Raw genomic sequence first — 14,161 nt, forward strand, 5'->3', positions numbered from 1 at the left:
CGGGTCATCAACGGAGATGTGGTTCGAATCCTTTTGAATCTCCCTTGAAATTTCAGTTGTAGTATAGCGAGTGTCCTGTGTACTTCTTCTTAGTCCGCGTCTATTTTTCGCTAGTAAAATGCAGACACTTTCCGTTTCCACACTCAACCCGGGTTTTGCTTTTGATACCACAGAGCACCTCCGTTCGGCTACATTCTTTCAGATATTGTGCTAATTTGGTGTCCTATTACCGAAATCGTCTGTATTGGGCGGCTTTAGTTCAATAGAAGGAATTAAAGCATTCTACGGGGGGTGCCCCAAAGAGCTTGGTAAAACATTACAGCATATTCTAACAAGTAACTTCTATGGCCTGCAAATAACAGAATTTTTTTCTGTTACTGTAATATTAACATTCACATGGAGCACAGTCATGAAGCACCGGGACGAAGCTTTTTAGTCCCCTTCTATGAGGTACTTTTAAGTGCGTTGGGCAAATTTGCAACCATTGCTACTCAACACATGCGACACTTGTTTTGTTTTGTATGCGTTTATTATTACAGGGTATAGAAATCATACGGCCTAATTCTCTATACCGGAAGCGACTTAGAATTGCCAATTGCACATAACTGATATGCATACAAACTTGCCTCACCTAGTGACCGCTTAAACCACAAGTTTGTTTCGTGAACGGCAGCACTGTATCTCCGCTGTGGCTGTTTAGGTTTTCGCAGACACCGCAGACTCCAACTGTTTGCGAGACTATTTTAGCGAGCGTGCACGGTCATGTAGCGGCACCTCTATTGCCATTTGGGTCACTAGAACGTCTGCTGTATTCGAGGGCAGCCAGATGGGGCCAAGGGCGCTACCCTTTGTGAATCTGCCGCGCTCTACGTGAGCAAAGGCCTGTTCCAAGATCCAAGGTTTGTTATCCCGGTCAGAGATATGTGGGCGCCGCACGATGTTTGTTATTGTTTGAGTGCTCCGTAACAAAAAAGAAATGCGCGACCGACGCGGTCTCCTCGCGTCAACAAAGGTACGGCTTATTGCGGCTCGTAGCCAGCTCGTAGCTGCGGTCTCTACTTATCCCACCAGTCAACCATGGTCGCCATCGCTCTCCAGTTGATTGTCGCTATTGCGGCAATTGTGATTGCTGTTGCGACTTTTTGGAGGTGAGTTCTTGGTTTCTAATACGGTAGAAAAAGCGCTCAATCAACTGGGAAGAAGGAGGAACAATGGAAAATTTGAACCATAAGCAGCTTTACCGGCCAAGCCCTTGGCAATCAAAATAGACGAATAAGAAGCTTGACTAAAAGATAGTGCAAATAATTGAACGCACGAATAGCTTCTTTATATGAGTCTTCCGAACAATTTGTCATTATGTCTGTCAAGAAGTCCAACCTAGATCAATTGGTCGTACGTACCAAATGAATTATAGGACATCCATTTCAGGCAAACCTTTTCGGTGCTTGCGGTTATGGGGATACGTTCCATTTTGCACGCACTGATAATAGAATAGGGCAGCGTCTTGATATTGAAATTTTAATCCATAAATACAAAGCTGACTATGTGAGCTATTTCGTGCAACTTTCGACATGATTATTCTAATTTCAAAGAAAACTATCATCCGACATTTCCTCGACGATCGCGCAGTCGATGCTGTGCATATAATAGGTCAATCTCGTAAGAACGGGTGCAATGATGGTTCAGCAGTCGTGTACGACAGTCCTGTTCGATAAAACAAGTCCGTATGGCATGTCTATTATGGACTTCTTACGGCGAACCTGTTTACCTCCTGTGCCTGTTTGCATGCCCACATGCGGTCGCACTTAGGCTACCCCAACCTATGTCCGTCCACAAAAATCTTTGGACGCAGATGGATGAGGCGAGAATGTTTTGTAGCGCGAGTTGTTCCATAGCCCCAGGCGTTCCACAACGCGAGCCTAATTGTACTAGGTATTACCGGAAGGTGGACATCTAAGCAAGAGGGTTGCAGGTCGAGGGAGCGGAAGAAAGCAGCCATGCGAGCGAACATACAGCCAGCGAAATCCACCATCGTCGTTAACTTCCCGATTAAATGGCAGAGCCGCACCACAAGACCGCTTTAAGCCAAATCGAAAAACAGAGCGTCTCAAGTGGGAAGATTACAACGCATTTTGACAACGTGAAGCGGAGTCACGGCGTCTCACCCGTTAAACTGGACAATCATGCGTTGTGAACGTGGGTGGGATGTGGAGGCTCTGCGCATCCCGACCTCCCACTCCCTGCTGGCCATAAATAAAGTCTTTCTCTCTCTCTCTCTCATCATGCTTTCATAGTTCCAGCCCATACGAAGTGGTCAGGTGTGCTTGGAGATTTTGTTTCGTGAATGGGAGCAACCCAATGAAACCGAAATAGTGTAACTGGGTAATACAGCCATAGAATAAACAATTCGGCACTACAATTTTTTACAAGCTTCAATTCATGTCGAGGCACCATTGATACGGGTGAACGAGGGACCGTAGACAAGTAGAAGCGCGACGCCAGGAGTTCACCAAACCGCTGAGCAGTGAGACATCATCATAAGGGAAATGGCGCGGGCCGTGGTGCTTGGGCCACTTCACCAAGGCTTGGGGGTTTTGATGTTGCTTTTGGGGCGGGGCTTGATCCGATAGCAGGAGCCAACGTTTAGTTTCATAGCACAGCTGTCTAGGCCGACATAAATCCGTCCGGCGGTGAGAGGAAACACTGAAGCCTCACGAAAAAAATGTGGTTAGGGAGGTCCCAGGAATCGAACCCGGTACCTTTACGCCGTGAAATCGGCAACCTGACCAGTGGTCCACCTCAAAGGCACGATGAGTTCGGGCTGGCAGCGGTGGGGAGCAATAACATATGCAGCCATTTGTAGAAAAAAAAAACTCTTCCCGTGGTTAGAATCACACCTGGATCCCCCGCGTTATGAAATCGGCGTCTATCCGAGTGAGGTATCATCGCAGCCCGGTTCCACAGCATTCCTTCTGAGTTCGTATAGCGGACGTCGGCGTGCTAACACGGTTCACTTTGAGGGAGACATGAAAGCCTGCGGACGAAATGATTTGGGGACTGCCACTTATGGAGAACGTTCAGCCGCATGTTCAGAAACAAATGTGAAAGGATGACATAGGGAGCCGAAACTTGGCACCTTACTAAAAATCTTGAAAGCAAATTTAGGTCCGCTCAACAGGCCACGGAACAAATAATGATCGGAGTAACACTTGGAGACAGAAAACGAGCTTCCTGGGTCAGAGAACAAAGTAGAGTAGAAAATGTCATAGCTCTAATAAAGAAAAAGAAATGGACTTGAGCTGGTCCCGTAATGAGACGAAATGAGAATTGGTGGGCTACCGTGGTGAGAGTGGGTACCGGGAGACCGGTCTAGGAACAGAGGAAGGCCAATTACTCGATGGAGGAATGAAATAAAGAAATGCGGAGGCAAAGAATGAACTCGAGCGGCGCGGGACTGGAGCGGTTGGAGGTCGACGGGAGAGGTATTCGTCCTGCAGTGAACCTAGTGGGCTGCTGCTGCTGCTGATGGTGATGGTGTATCAGACGGGTCTTTGAAAAAGGCATAAGGCCCGCCAGCTCTGCTGTTTGTTCAGCCTTACACCACTGGTGCTAACTGCGCCAATTATTTCGGTTAGCTTGAAGGCGAAACCCTTCAAGGAGCCATGAAGAGAAAATACAACTTCGTTTAATTTGAAACAACTAGGATTCAGTATCTCACTCAGCTCCATTACACCCACAAAAGATGTTTTTTTAACGAAAAAAAAGCAAGAAATACTAAAAACTTTCAAATTTTGCGCCACAGTGACGTGTTATGGGCAAGAATGACGTCATACGGGCCAACAATAAAACAATTTTCAGTGCGTTAACTGCACGTTAGCATTCAAGTGATGCGATCGAATGAAACTAGAGGCCCCATTACAGACGTCCAGTCATGTGTCGTCGCGACAGGTCAGTTAGGCGGCCGCCAATCGCAGAAACAAGGTTCCGTGACGTCATAGAAAAGTTGCGGGAAATTGGCTAGGGGGGTCGCGACTGCTTCACACGTTTTCTTTATTATCTCCGTTATTTGTTCGAAGATTGCGATGATATTGGTATCATTGTTATCGGGACTAAGCAGTCTTTCTAATAAACCCAACTTGTATTTTGTCTTCATGGCTCCTTTGAGTGCCTCGTTGAGTGAGAAACCATCGTTGTGCGTGTGGTACTGTTTCTCCGGTACAGAAAATGGTTACCCCTTTAAGAGTACATAAAAAAACTCCTCTGTACTCCTTTGCGCTTTCCTCTGTACTCTTCTGTATACAACTCTTGGACATCAGTTCAAGGTAGTTCTGGGGCTACCCGTAGACTATTCGGTCAAGAAACTTAGTATGACCACTCACTTAGCCACCGCTGTTGAGCTATCGAGGCACTCTAAATGCAGTACCTTTTCTATTGCGTCTTTTATTGGTTGGCTTCACGGCATTCGCGCCAATTTAATCGCGGAGGACCCTACATAACTGGAGCTGCGGTGCTTAGCTGTCCTTGCTGTGATAATAGAGTGTTACAGCAGAGGGGAGAGCCTGTCCTGGTACGGCACCCGGTACACCCGCACATGCGCACAACCCGTTTTCGCGCTTCTGCGCACGCGCTGTAGCGCCGGTAGCTTACCGGTTACCGTAGCGGGATCGGTTTTACGCTCTGCTACAACTCTCGAATGGAGAGCGGCCGAGCTGCCCGGGTTCTTATCGTACGGATGCCCTGAATTTCACGATGACCGGATAGAATAGGCATCTCCTATTTTTTATCTTGTTGAAAAACCCGTTCCGTAAACGACGCCGACGAAAGAGTTACCTCTATTCAGCTCCTTAGCTGATCTACTTTGCCAGTATAGACGACGGAAACTCTGACGAGAAGGGTTGTCCGGTTTTGGTGGACTGCAAAGCGAAAGGACGAAATTACCTTCGTTAAAAGGTGTTGGCTTTTGGTTTTTAAAATTTTTCAATACGTCGACATTGTCAGTTGTGTTTATCAGGCCAGGTGCTTGATGCACTACTCCTCCTTTCTTTCCAGATGGCGCCAGAAGACGTTTAGAGTTTTTAAGGACCTGGGCATTCCGGGTCCCGAGGCGAATTTGATATCAGGAAACTTCTACCAGCTGTGGAATGGGGTAAGCGCTGCTCGATTGATACGCTGCAAAAGCTGTTTGGCGGCAAGACTTGAGCCCCAATACATCGAGATTTCTCTCGGGCATGGGAAGCTTCATGGTATAAGAGCCCAACTAAACGAAAAAAAATGTAAATTTCGGCTGCTTACGCAATGAAACGGCAACAGAGCTGAAACGAAACGATTCATAAAGTATGGTTAAAGGCATTTTTTTTCTAAGCTGATATGGATGTACCCACACACGCACATGCGCGTTCACGAAAAATAAATATATTGAGAGAGTCGACGGGAACGTTTGAGGTCCGCTTTATTTGCGAGCGCCGAGCACGGACACAAAAGGACAGCAACCGTTCGAGCAGCGGAGATGATGATCAACCGACGAGAAGGAAGATGAAATGAGATGATCATGAACGCGCACAATGTCTAAACGACCAACGAAGCATAAAAGGGATATTGGCCGCTTCCCGTTGCAAAACCTCTCCTTTGCCAATTTCACGCTCACACTATTACTCCCCCTCGGCTTCAACCCTCGGCTTCAACCGTCCCCCTATGCTTCAACCCTCAGGACATTGTACAGCACGTGTGATCATCAACGGCATTCGTCATCACATTCAGTTTGCGATACTCTCTCCATGCCCTCATCAAATCATTTTAGAATGGGACTTTTTGCGATCCGCATCTGCTGTTATCTCCTGTGGAAAGACGATGATTGACATCACCGAAACAGACCTTGCTAGTGTCGCTGACGATCCAGAGCTCCGCTTGACCTGTACTTCCGACTTTACCCTGTCTCCTGGCGAAGAAACCGTAATCTCCGTAGCTCCAGACGACAATGTTGACGGTGATTTGTTAATTGCACCCCCCGGAAATTTCTTCGCTCGAGGACTACTAATACCCCGCACCTTCACCACTTGAGAGAGTCGACGGGAACGCTTGAGGTCCGCTTTATTTGCGAGCGCCGAGCACGGACACAAAAGGACAGCAACCGTTCGAGCAGCGGAGATGATGACCAACCGACGAGAAGGAAGATGAAATGAGATGATCATGAACGCGCACAATGTCTAAACGTCAACGAAGCTTAAAAGGGATATTGGCCGCTTCCCGTAGCAAAACCTCTCCTTTGCCAATTTCACGCTCACAATATTTTGATTGTGATCACTAAAAAGGCCTTGGTCGCTGGCATCGAACCAACCGGCTGTGGTTCGCGAAACCACGCCGCCTAGAAATTAACTACAACTAGCATCCAAACGCCGCATAGCAGTGAATGAAATCTTCCATAATGATAAAAAAGAGGCGCGTAGAACAAGCTAGTGCAAGAAATCATTTCACTTGTGTTCGCCAGCTATTCCTGCTTTAGAAGCCCATTTCCTTTTCTGGTGACACTGCTTTCAGGACACCGTGAAGGTCCTGGATGACTGGTCGAAGACTTATGGCGACGTCTACGGGTAAGACCATGTAACCGCCATGTAACCATCATGTTTATGAAAAGAAAGTGCACTCACGAATTTGGGTTAACAATTATGCTGTACAGGTCCGTAGCAATTGAAATCGCACCATTTTTAAATAAAAATATGTTCAGTGCTCCTCTAACATATATGAAAAGGCATTGGTGTGAGATTTTCCTCTGCAAGAAAGCATAAAGTAATAGTTATATAACCACAAGAACAACACGCAGGAGTTGTTTATGTGAAAGGACAGTTCTCTGGTCTGCGGTCAACAAAGGTGTGCTGCCTGATTTTTATACATAGAAATTACACTGAATTTAGGGTCCTTAAAAAGACCATGCGACAATTTTTTCAACCTTTTCTAATTCCTAAATGCTTCTAGAACGTACTCAATAAAGGCATTTTGTACTTAGAAGGGCGGGGTAGTGGGAGGGCCACAAACTATCTCATCCAAAAATTGGTGCTCTATGCCCATGACATAACTGGGAAACTTTCCCAAAAAATTTCCATCTTTCTCCCGGCCTTGACGTTTTTCGAGCGCGCGAATGGCGTTATTACAGCGGTGTAGCGGCTCTTGGCCGGCTTCGTTTCAGTTGCGGAAATAAACGCTCTCGGTAGCCACTTCAAAAAATTGCCGCAAAATCAAAGCAGAAATGCAAGACGAGCAAGGCACGCAGCGTAGGTCCATGCTGCGATAACTATAGCTTTTACAATGCTTCCAGACAAGGAAATGGTGAAAGCGTTTATCGGATGTGTTGCAGTGTGCATTTAATAGAAAATACGAGCCTGCTTGCCGGTGGATGCGCTGCTGTAATTCTGGCGGCTATCCGGGAAATTTACAAGTATGTTCCAAACATAAGCTGATAATTTAAACAGAAATTGGGTAGGCTTTATAAAGCGTAAAGTATATTATAAGTAAATATAAAGTATTGCTAATATAACGCTTTCGCTCTTTGAACAGTGCCTGGAAGTTCCACGAAAGCAGTAGTCATGGAATGAAGAGATCGCTACTTCGTGGTTTTTTTGCCACAGCAGATTACCTTTTTAGTTCCCACATTGCTTTTGTTCTGACTTCAATTCGAGTGGTTATTGAATGCGTTGAAAGCGTATACTGCAATGAAAAAGGCCGGCAGTCGCAACAGAGTGAGTGAAATAGAGGGAGGGAGGGAGATAGATTGAAGGAGAGAGAGGAAATACTTTTAATGAGCATTCTAAACCGGACAGGGGGGCCCCAGGGAGTGGTACATTGTTCACTGGAGCCTATATGCAGTCCGGGCCGCCTGTATTTTGGCCGTCATGCTGCTTATATGACAGCGGATACGTATACAAAAAAGTTCAGGACTTCGGTGAACGCGGGAAGAAGATAACATACTCCGAGGAATCTCTCAATTAAAGTGAAGCATGCAGAAAGGTGAACATTTCTTATACCCCTCTCACATGGGCACTTTCAATCGCGATTGAAGTGAATCGCGATTGAGTTTTCGAGCGAGCTCGACCAACAGCCAGCACTGCTGCTGCTACACGGCACGTTTCAGTCCCGATGAAAAAGTTGCATCGGTTGCTCTCATGTACGCCAGCTGGCGCTAAAAATGTACTTCACGGCCGGCATCTGGTAACTTCGCGCGGACGTAGGTATACGTAAATATTTAAATGGGTCAAGTCACGCTTATTTGGGTCAGGTTATTTCACACTTTGTGGCGTTAGTTGACGTTGTCACCTTCTGTGCCATTACACAGCGGGGACGAGAGTATCGCCGCTTTCATTCGATTGCGCTTGGAAGCCTCTATCGCGCTTGGGGAACCACGATTGAGGTCGCGCGGGATCCGGCTCTATAGAGGTTGAAATTGTCGTGTAGCAGCGCCCGATCCGGATTGAGCTCGATCCAGATCGACTAAATTGCGATTGAAAGTGCCCGTGTGACAGGGGTACTGGAAAGATTCGAAGCATCTCAGTAGAAGAAATGGGGGTACTTAGAAAAGGTATTTAAAAGCGTTTTAAGGTACACCGCAACAATTTCTTTGTCTTTTCTTATATCCTAAATGCTTTCAGAACATTGTCAACAAACACACTCAGTACTTAGAATAAGGAGTCACAAAGTGCCACGTCTAAAATGTACTCCTCTGTTTCCGCCCAGGTGACCTAGAAACTTAATAGCATGAATTTTCTCTCTTTCCCGGTCTTGGCTTTCTTCGAGTCTCCAATGACGCCATTACAGTGGTGTAGCGACTATTGGCCGGCGTTCTGCCTTGTCAGAAATAAACTCATTCGATAGCCACATAAGAAACTCCAGGAAAGAGAAGCAGAAACAGAAGGTGCATCTACTGCGACGACCAAACCACCCAGTGCCCCTCCAAGCTGGCGATAAATGTATAGCTTTCGCAGTGCTTCCAGGCGCGAAGGAAATAGGGAAAGCGTTTATCGGCAGTGTTCCAAAGTCTCTTTAACGTTAGAAAAACTTGAAAAAAGTGTCCGGAGGTTCTTTCCAGCATATTTAAAGGCAATAACACGAATGTAACGAGGACAAGAGGAATAAACGTTTATTAATTCTTACAAGAGGAAAATTGAGCGCTGGATGATCATCACTGTAGTAGCGTTGATCATCTAGGAAGGGCGGCGTTCCTAGCCCTGGATGCCGTGGCCCTCAGCTGCTTGTCTGGCCGGTATCACCAGGCCACGCTGGTTATGCAAAACCTCGCTGCACAGCAGGGCCTCCCACTGCTCCGTCGATGGCACCAGGACCTCCGGGAGTTCCTTCACACCCTTGCACTAACACACTATGTGGTGGAGAGTGTTGGGGGGGGGGGCGCAGAATTGGCAGACTTAACTGTACAGATAGGAGCAATCATGTGCATTTGCGAGGCGTGCGGGAAAGAGTTCCTCTGGTCACTCTGGGGTCTTCTTAATTGCGTTGGTTCTTCTTTAATGAGGGAAGATAAATTTTCATGCCAGAGTGACAAATTATCCCGCCTGAAACATTCAAGACATATCAATCTTAGGAATTAAAATACAACACACTTCTTGGCAATTGCAGGCTGTTTCACGGAGACGCCCCCTTCCTGATGACAAAAGACCTGGAGTTGCTCCGCCGTGTCTTCATTGCCGACTTCGGATTGTTCACGGACCGAGGGGTGAGTGCACGTAAATTGCTTCACTGATACCACACGACTCCATTTCGGGCAAACATACAAGCTATAATGATCCCTTCACATCACTCAGGCAACTGTACACGCTTGGAATAAATCATCGTCAGTTTGTACAGAATCGTAGCGAAATATCGTTAGGCAACGATGAGTGAATGCACAACGGTAACTTCGGGGATGGCTGCCAGTGGAGACCCCTTTCTGGAGCATTCCCTGCTACTACTACCTTTGGAGGTGCACCGTCAACATGCTTCTGTTAACGGAATTCCCCATTAAAAAGCACGGGCTTCAAGCATCTTTAAGCGGCGAATAGCGCAACCAAAGACGACGGACTCGGAGGAACGCGAACGTAGCGCTAACTTTCAACGACTGGTTTATTGACTAGACGACACATGTGACGCACATATCCGTGCGCATCCTTCCTGCCCGCCGTCTTCAGTTGCGCCATTTACCCCTTATCAGTTCATGTACACAATATTCACAATTCTAATTTCATTATTTGGGAAACGTCATGTACAAAAAAATAATTTGTCTACCTGATGGGATACAGTTTGTTATTTATGCTCCGCAGCTATTTCTAATTATTCTTGTTTTGTAACAAAATTGCAAACTGTACCCTTCCATGCCGCTACAGCTATAGGGTGACATGGCCCAGTCAGGCATGGTTTTGCCTTTTGCCATGCCACCTAAGACAATTCTGTAATTATTTTGAAAGAAAGAAAGAAAGAAAGAAAGAATGAAAGAAGGAAAGGAAGGAAGGAAGGAAGGAAGGAAGGAAGGAAGGAAGGAAGGAAGGAATAAAGAAAAATAAACAAAGAAGGAAAAGAAGAAAGGAAGAAAGAAATACCATTTACCGAGTACTCCAACATCAAAATAAGCTGGAAGGTTAGAAACACATTATTCAGGCGCTACGAATGCCCAGCTCTAAGGCAGACTCAAACGGATTACTTGCTAGTTAGCCTCAATCATCAAGAGACACAAATCGTCGGTCGGTTTCCAACAGTTGCCTTTGTGGTTCCGAAAGGTTGTGAATTTAAGCGAAAATTGCATGTGTGCACGAAGAGACCCTACAATTTCCTCTTACTCTCCAATGCCAGGAAGTGTGGCGGATGATGAACGAGAACCCGGAAATCCGCAAGTCCGTCTCCTTCGCTAAGGGACACCACTGGAAATTCGCCAGGCGCTCCATCTCCATGGCGTTCACGGCATCAAAACTGCGACCCGTAAGCCAAAATCGCAGTAATCTGTCAGGGAAGTGACCACCCTGAGACGAGGGTCCCAGTGATAAGACTGTGAACGACCTCGTTCTGCGCCAGACAAATTCGCACCTAGGCTAATCAGCCTGCTCATCTGATAACAGGGTGAAACAAAAAGACATATCCTTGAATGCATTCGAAGGACAAAAAGATTGACATGTATGTCTAGGCACGACAGAGTTCCTGGAAGCGGACCCTCGTTTAATCAGTGGCTGTAATTTTTTTTTTTACGGCGAAGCGTTGTTCGTGCCATCGGGCGCAAAACTGCCTTTGTTGTCCGGTCAAGATAAAAGCCGCCGCTGTAAACAGTACATAGAAAAGACAATTGAGTTCGCATGGTATGTTAACCCGAGTTTCCACAGTATGACTTTTCGCACGCTGTCACTCCGCTGTCTACGCACGCTGCTAGTGGTGGAACTAAAGTTGTTGTTGGTTTTTCTTCGTGGGAGGTACCAACTTTGGGGCCTGGGAAGAATCGGGAGTTTAAATATTCCAACTTCACAAAATTGCGATATGCAAACGTAAAATCTATAGAATAGCGCGTGCCGCGTGACACCTGAACGTGATGGCACGTGAGCAGAACAGGCACATGCCAGCCACGCAGAACTCTGATTCTAGGTAAGCTGAGCATGTGACATGTGCCAGTTTGCTTGCTGAAGTAATCTACGCCACGATATACCGAAACACAAAAAACACGGAAATGTGATGTAGCGGAAACAATTCGTTGATAATTAACGCCAGCCTTTCACCTTGAAAGAAGGCAAGCAAAACTTAAGTTCCCAGGGAAAAGTTTTTACGATTGTGTCGGCTTTATTTTCTATCTGCATCAATGATGACGACGACGTTCATGAATGGCTTTTCGGCTTTGCTACAGGTTCTGTGTGACTTACGATAAGCATAATTCGAAATTCTCTGTATTTTCTGGCTTCACTGTAAGCAAATTCGGAAGCGATTGTGTTCAGTGGAGCTACAGGTAGATGGTGGACCATGCGCCCATGCTGCAGCCCAGGAGAAATGAGCGTGGCTTTTTGCTAATTCTTGCGTCTTTAGCTGGTAACCTACACATATACCTCAGGAGCGTATTGGCTTAGCAGCCTCTGCCTAACAAACATGGCTTAGCTGCAGTCACCTATGTCCACACTGATTTGCAATCCTAATCACCTAAAACAGGTGATAAATAACTTGAACCGAGTCGCATATCATGTAAAGGCACCAGGCGTCTCGAGCTGTGTCTCCACCCTGCTGGCGAAAATAGATTTTGCGGGATCTCCTTACAGCCAGCACGACAACGCTACCAGCAACTCGCTTTCCTACGCCTTTGTCTTGCTTGTTGGCAGCCCCGGCCAGGAAAAGCAGAGAGACAGGGTGATCATTGTGAACGTGCGCAAATCTCAGATTTAAATTCGAGGCAAAGTCGTCATGTTGGACCCGCGCACACGCGGGCCCCCTCAAAGACACAGCCAGAGCCAGTACTTTTCAGCGGGATCTTGAGCGTATACTCACTACTCCCCTCCCAACATAGTGAGGTGTAGGTAGTAACGATGTCAGGGATTGGAACACATGGTGGTATACGTATCTAAAGACAAAGGGTTTTTTGAAGCATACATACTTCACAACCAGCGACAAAAACTGTGTTGTTCATCGCACGATGGCAGATGGTGTCTGGAATGAGCGAAGCCGTCGATCGCTTCCTGGACCTTCTGGATACGCGGTGCCGAGAGGCCACTGACGGGGAAGCAGACGTCTTTCCGCTCCTGGGTGCACTCGCCTTTGACATCGTCGCCGAGACGGCTTGCGGCCTCACCCTCGACGTACAGCACAAGCCGAACGACGAGTACTTTGCCACGGCCAGTCGTTCTATGATGCTCAATGTAGTGGAGAGTGTTTACCAAAGGGCTGGACGTGAGTAATTACAATGTCCATATAAACAATATTACCGAGGCATTCTAGAAACTTGTGAGCGCTAAAGACGGAGAGGAAGAGAGGGTGCTTAGCTGTGACGATAACGGAAGATGCCAGCTCGGTTGATGGCAGTTTTGGCGACACAGACGAGGGTGAACGGGGGAAGCACGAAAAAGGTTGCGAGGAAGGAACACTGCAAAGAAGAAGTTAATAGGCCTTTCGCACTGCGAAAAAGGAAGTAGAGCGAAGCTGATTCTCTGGTGGGATTTGCTATGTTAAGGGTTAGCTATTTTGGGGATTTTCTGGGTCGAATTTGAAGGACAGTGGAGCGAGCTCTAGGTTCCATAAGGACAGTGGTGCGAGCTTTACATCTCACACTGAAAACACACAGGATTGCTGGGTAGAGACAAAAACGTTTTGTTATAGCGCGGCCACCCAGATCCCGGAGCAGGCTCTAGCGCCATGCACTGGCCGCCGAGGGAGGGCGCCCGCCATAGCGCAATGTCATGGGAAGAGAGACGCACTAGCAAGAATCAGCACTAGCAAGGTTTACAAAAGTGTTTCAATCAGGTTTTCGAGAGCCGTTAAGCTATATGTAATATTGTTATGTGGCGCAAAAAAGATAGATGAGGTATGGTTGAAAGTGAATGAGGTGTTTACAAGGCGGTTATTACGGATTGAGCAAAGCCACGTACTCCAGTTCGCTTCATCGCCGGAAGTAGATGTGGATGTGGCTGGCAATATTCCGCACTTGATCATCTTCTCGTATCAATACGCACCTTATCTTTAAGGATTGTCACGTTTCTTCAAAATGGCGAAACGATGCAATCTGGGCATTTTGGATATATAAAATACTTAGAACTGGTTTTGCAAGTTAACAACTTCGCGTGCCGCAGGATTTGGCAGATATAGTTGCAGCGCCCAGGAAACAAAAGCAAGCAAGTCCACAGACGGTTTCAGCGCTTGTTACGTGATCTTTCTTGTCTTTGTTCCATTCTGTGGTGTACGTATGTTTAACTTCACACGATACATTTCTACAAACTCTGCGCAGAACCATCCGCTATGGTACGCACTGGCCTTTCAAGTGGGGCTGTTTTGTCCGCGCAATGGCTTTCTTTATAACCTCAAAGGGACACTGAAGTGAATTTGTCAAGCTCCCGTTTTTGCTTGCACTGTGTAGACTGGCTCAAATTAACACACTATTCATCGTTTATCCGGTTGACAAATCGGTAATTATTTTACAAAGCACGAAAGAAGAAAAACTACTATGCGCGGT

General features: G+C 46.6%; 1 protein-coding gene across 2 annotated transcripts in view; it reads left to right on the forward strand.

Moving 5' to 3' along the window:
• The first annotated feature begins 892 nt into the window (after window positions 1–892).
• Window positions 893–14,161, forward strand: part of LOC144138330 (cytochrome P450 6B5-like) — a 31,739-nt gene continuing 18,470 nt past the window's right edge. The window contains exons 1-6 of one of the 2 annotated variants that reach the window (XM_077670559.1): window positions 893–1,148; window positions 5,050–5,146; window positions 6,535–6,587; window positions 9,619–9,715; window positions 10,825–10,950; window positions 12,639–12,885. In XM_077670559.1, coding sequence (XP_077526685.1) covers window positions 1,078–1,148; window positions 5,050–5,146; window positions 6,535–6,587; window positions 9,619–9,715; window positions 10,825–10,950; window positions 12,639–12,885 — 691 coding nt within the window. In that variant the 5' untranslated portion in view covers window positions 893–1,077. The remainder of the gene's footprint in view (window positions 1,149–5,049; window positions 5,147–6,534; window positions 6,588–9,618; window positions 9,716–10,824; window positions 10,951–12,638; window positions 12,886–14,161) is intronic. The other variant, XM_077670557.1, reaches the window with a different exon arrangement.

This window comes from Haemaphysalis longicornis, unplaced genomic scaffold (genome assembly GCF_048455015.1).
Source record: "Haemaphysalis longicornis isolate Haplotype H1 unplaced genomic scaffold, Haemaphysalis longicornis Haplotype H1 scaffold_5, whole genome shotgun sequence".
Lineage (NCBI taxonomy): Eukaryota > Metazoa > Arthropoda > Arachnida > Ixodida > Ixodidae > Haemaphysalis > Haemaphysalis longicornis.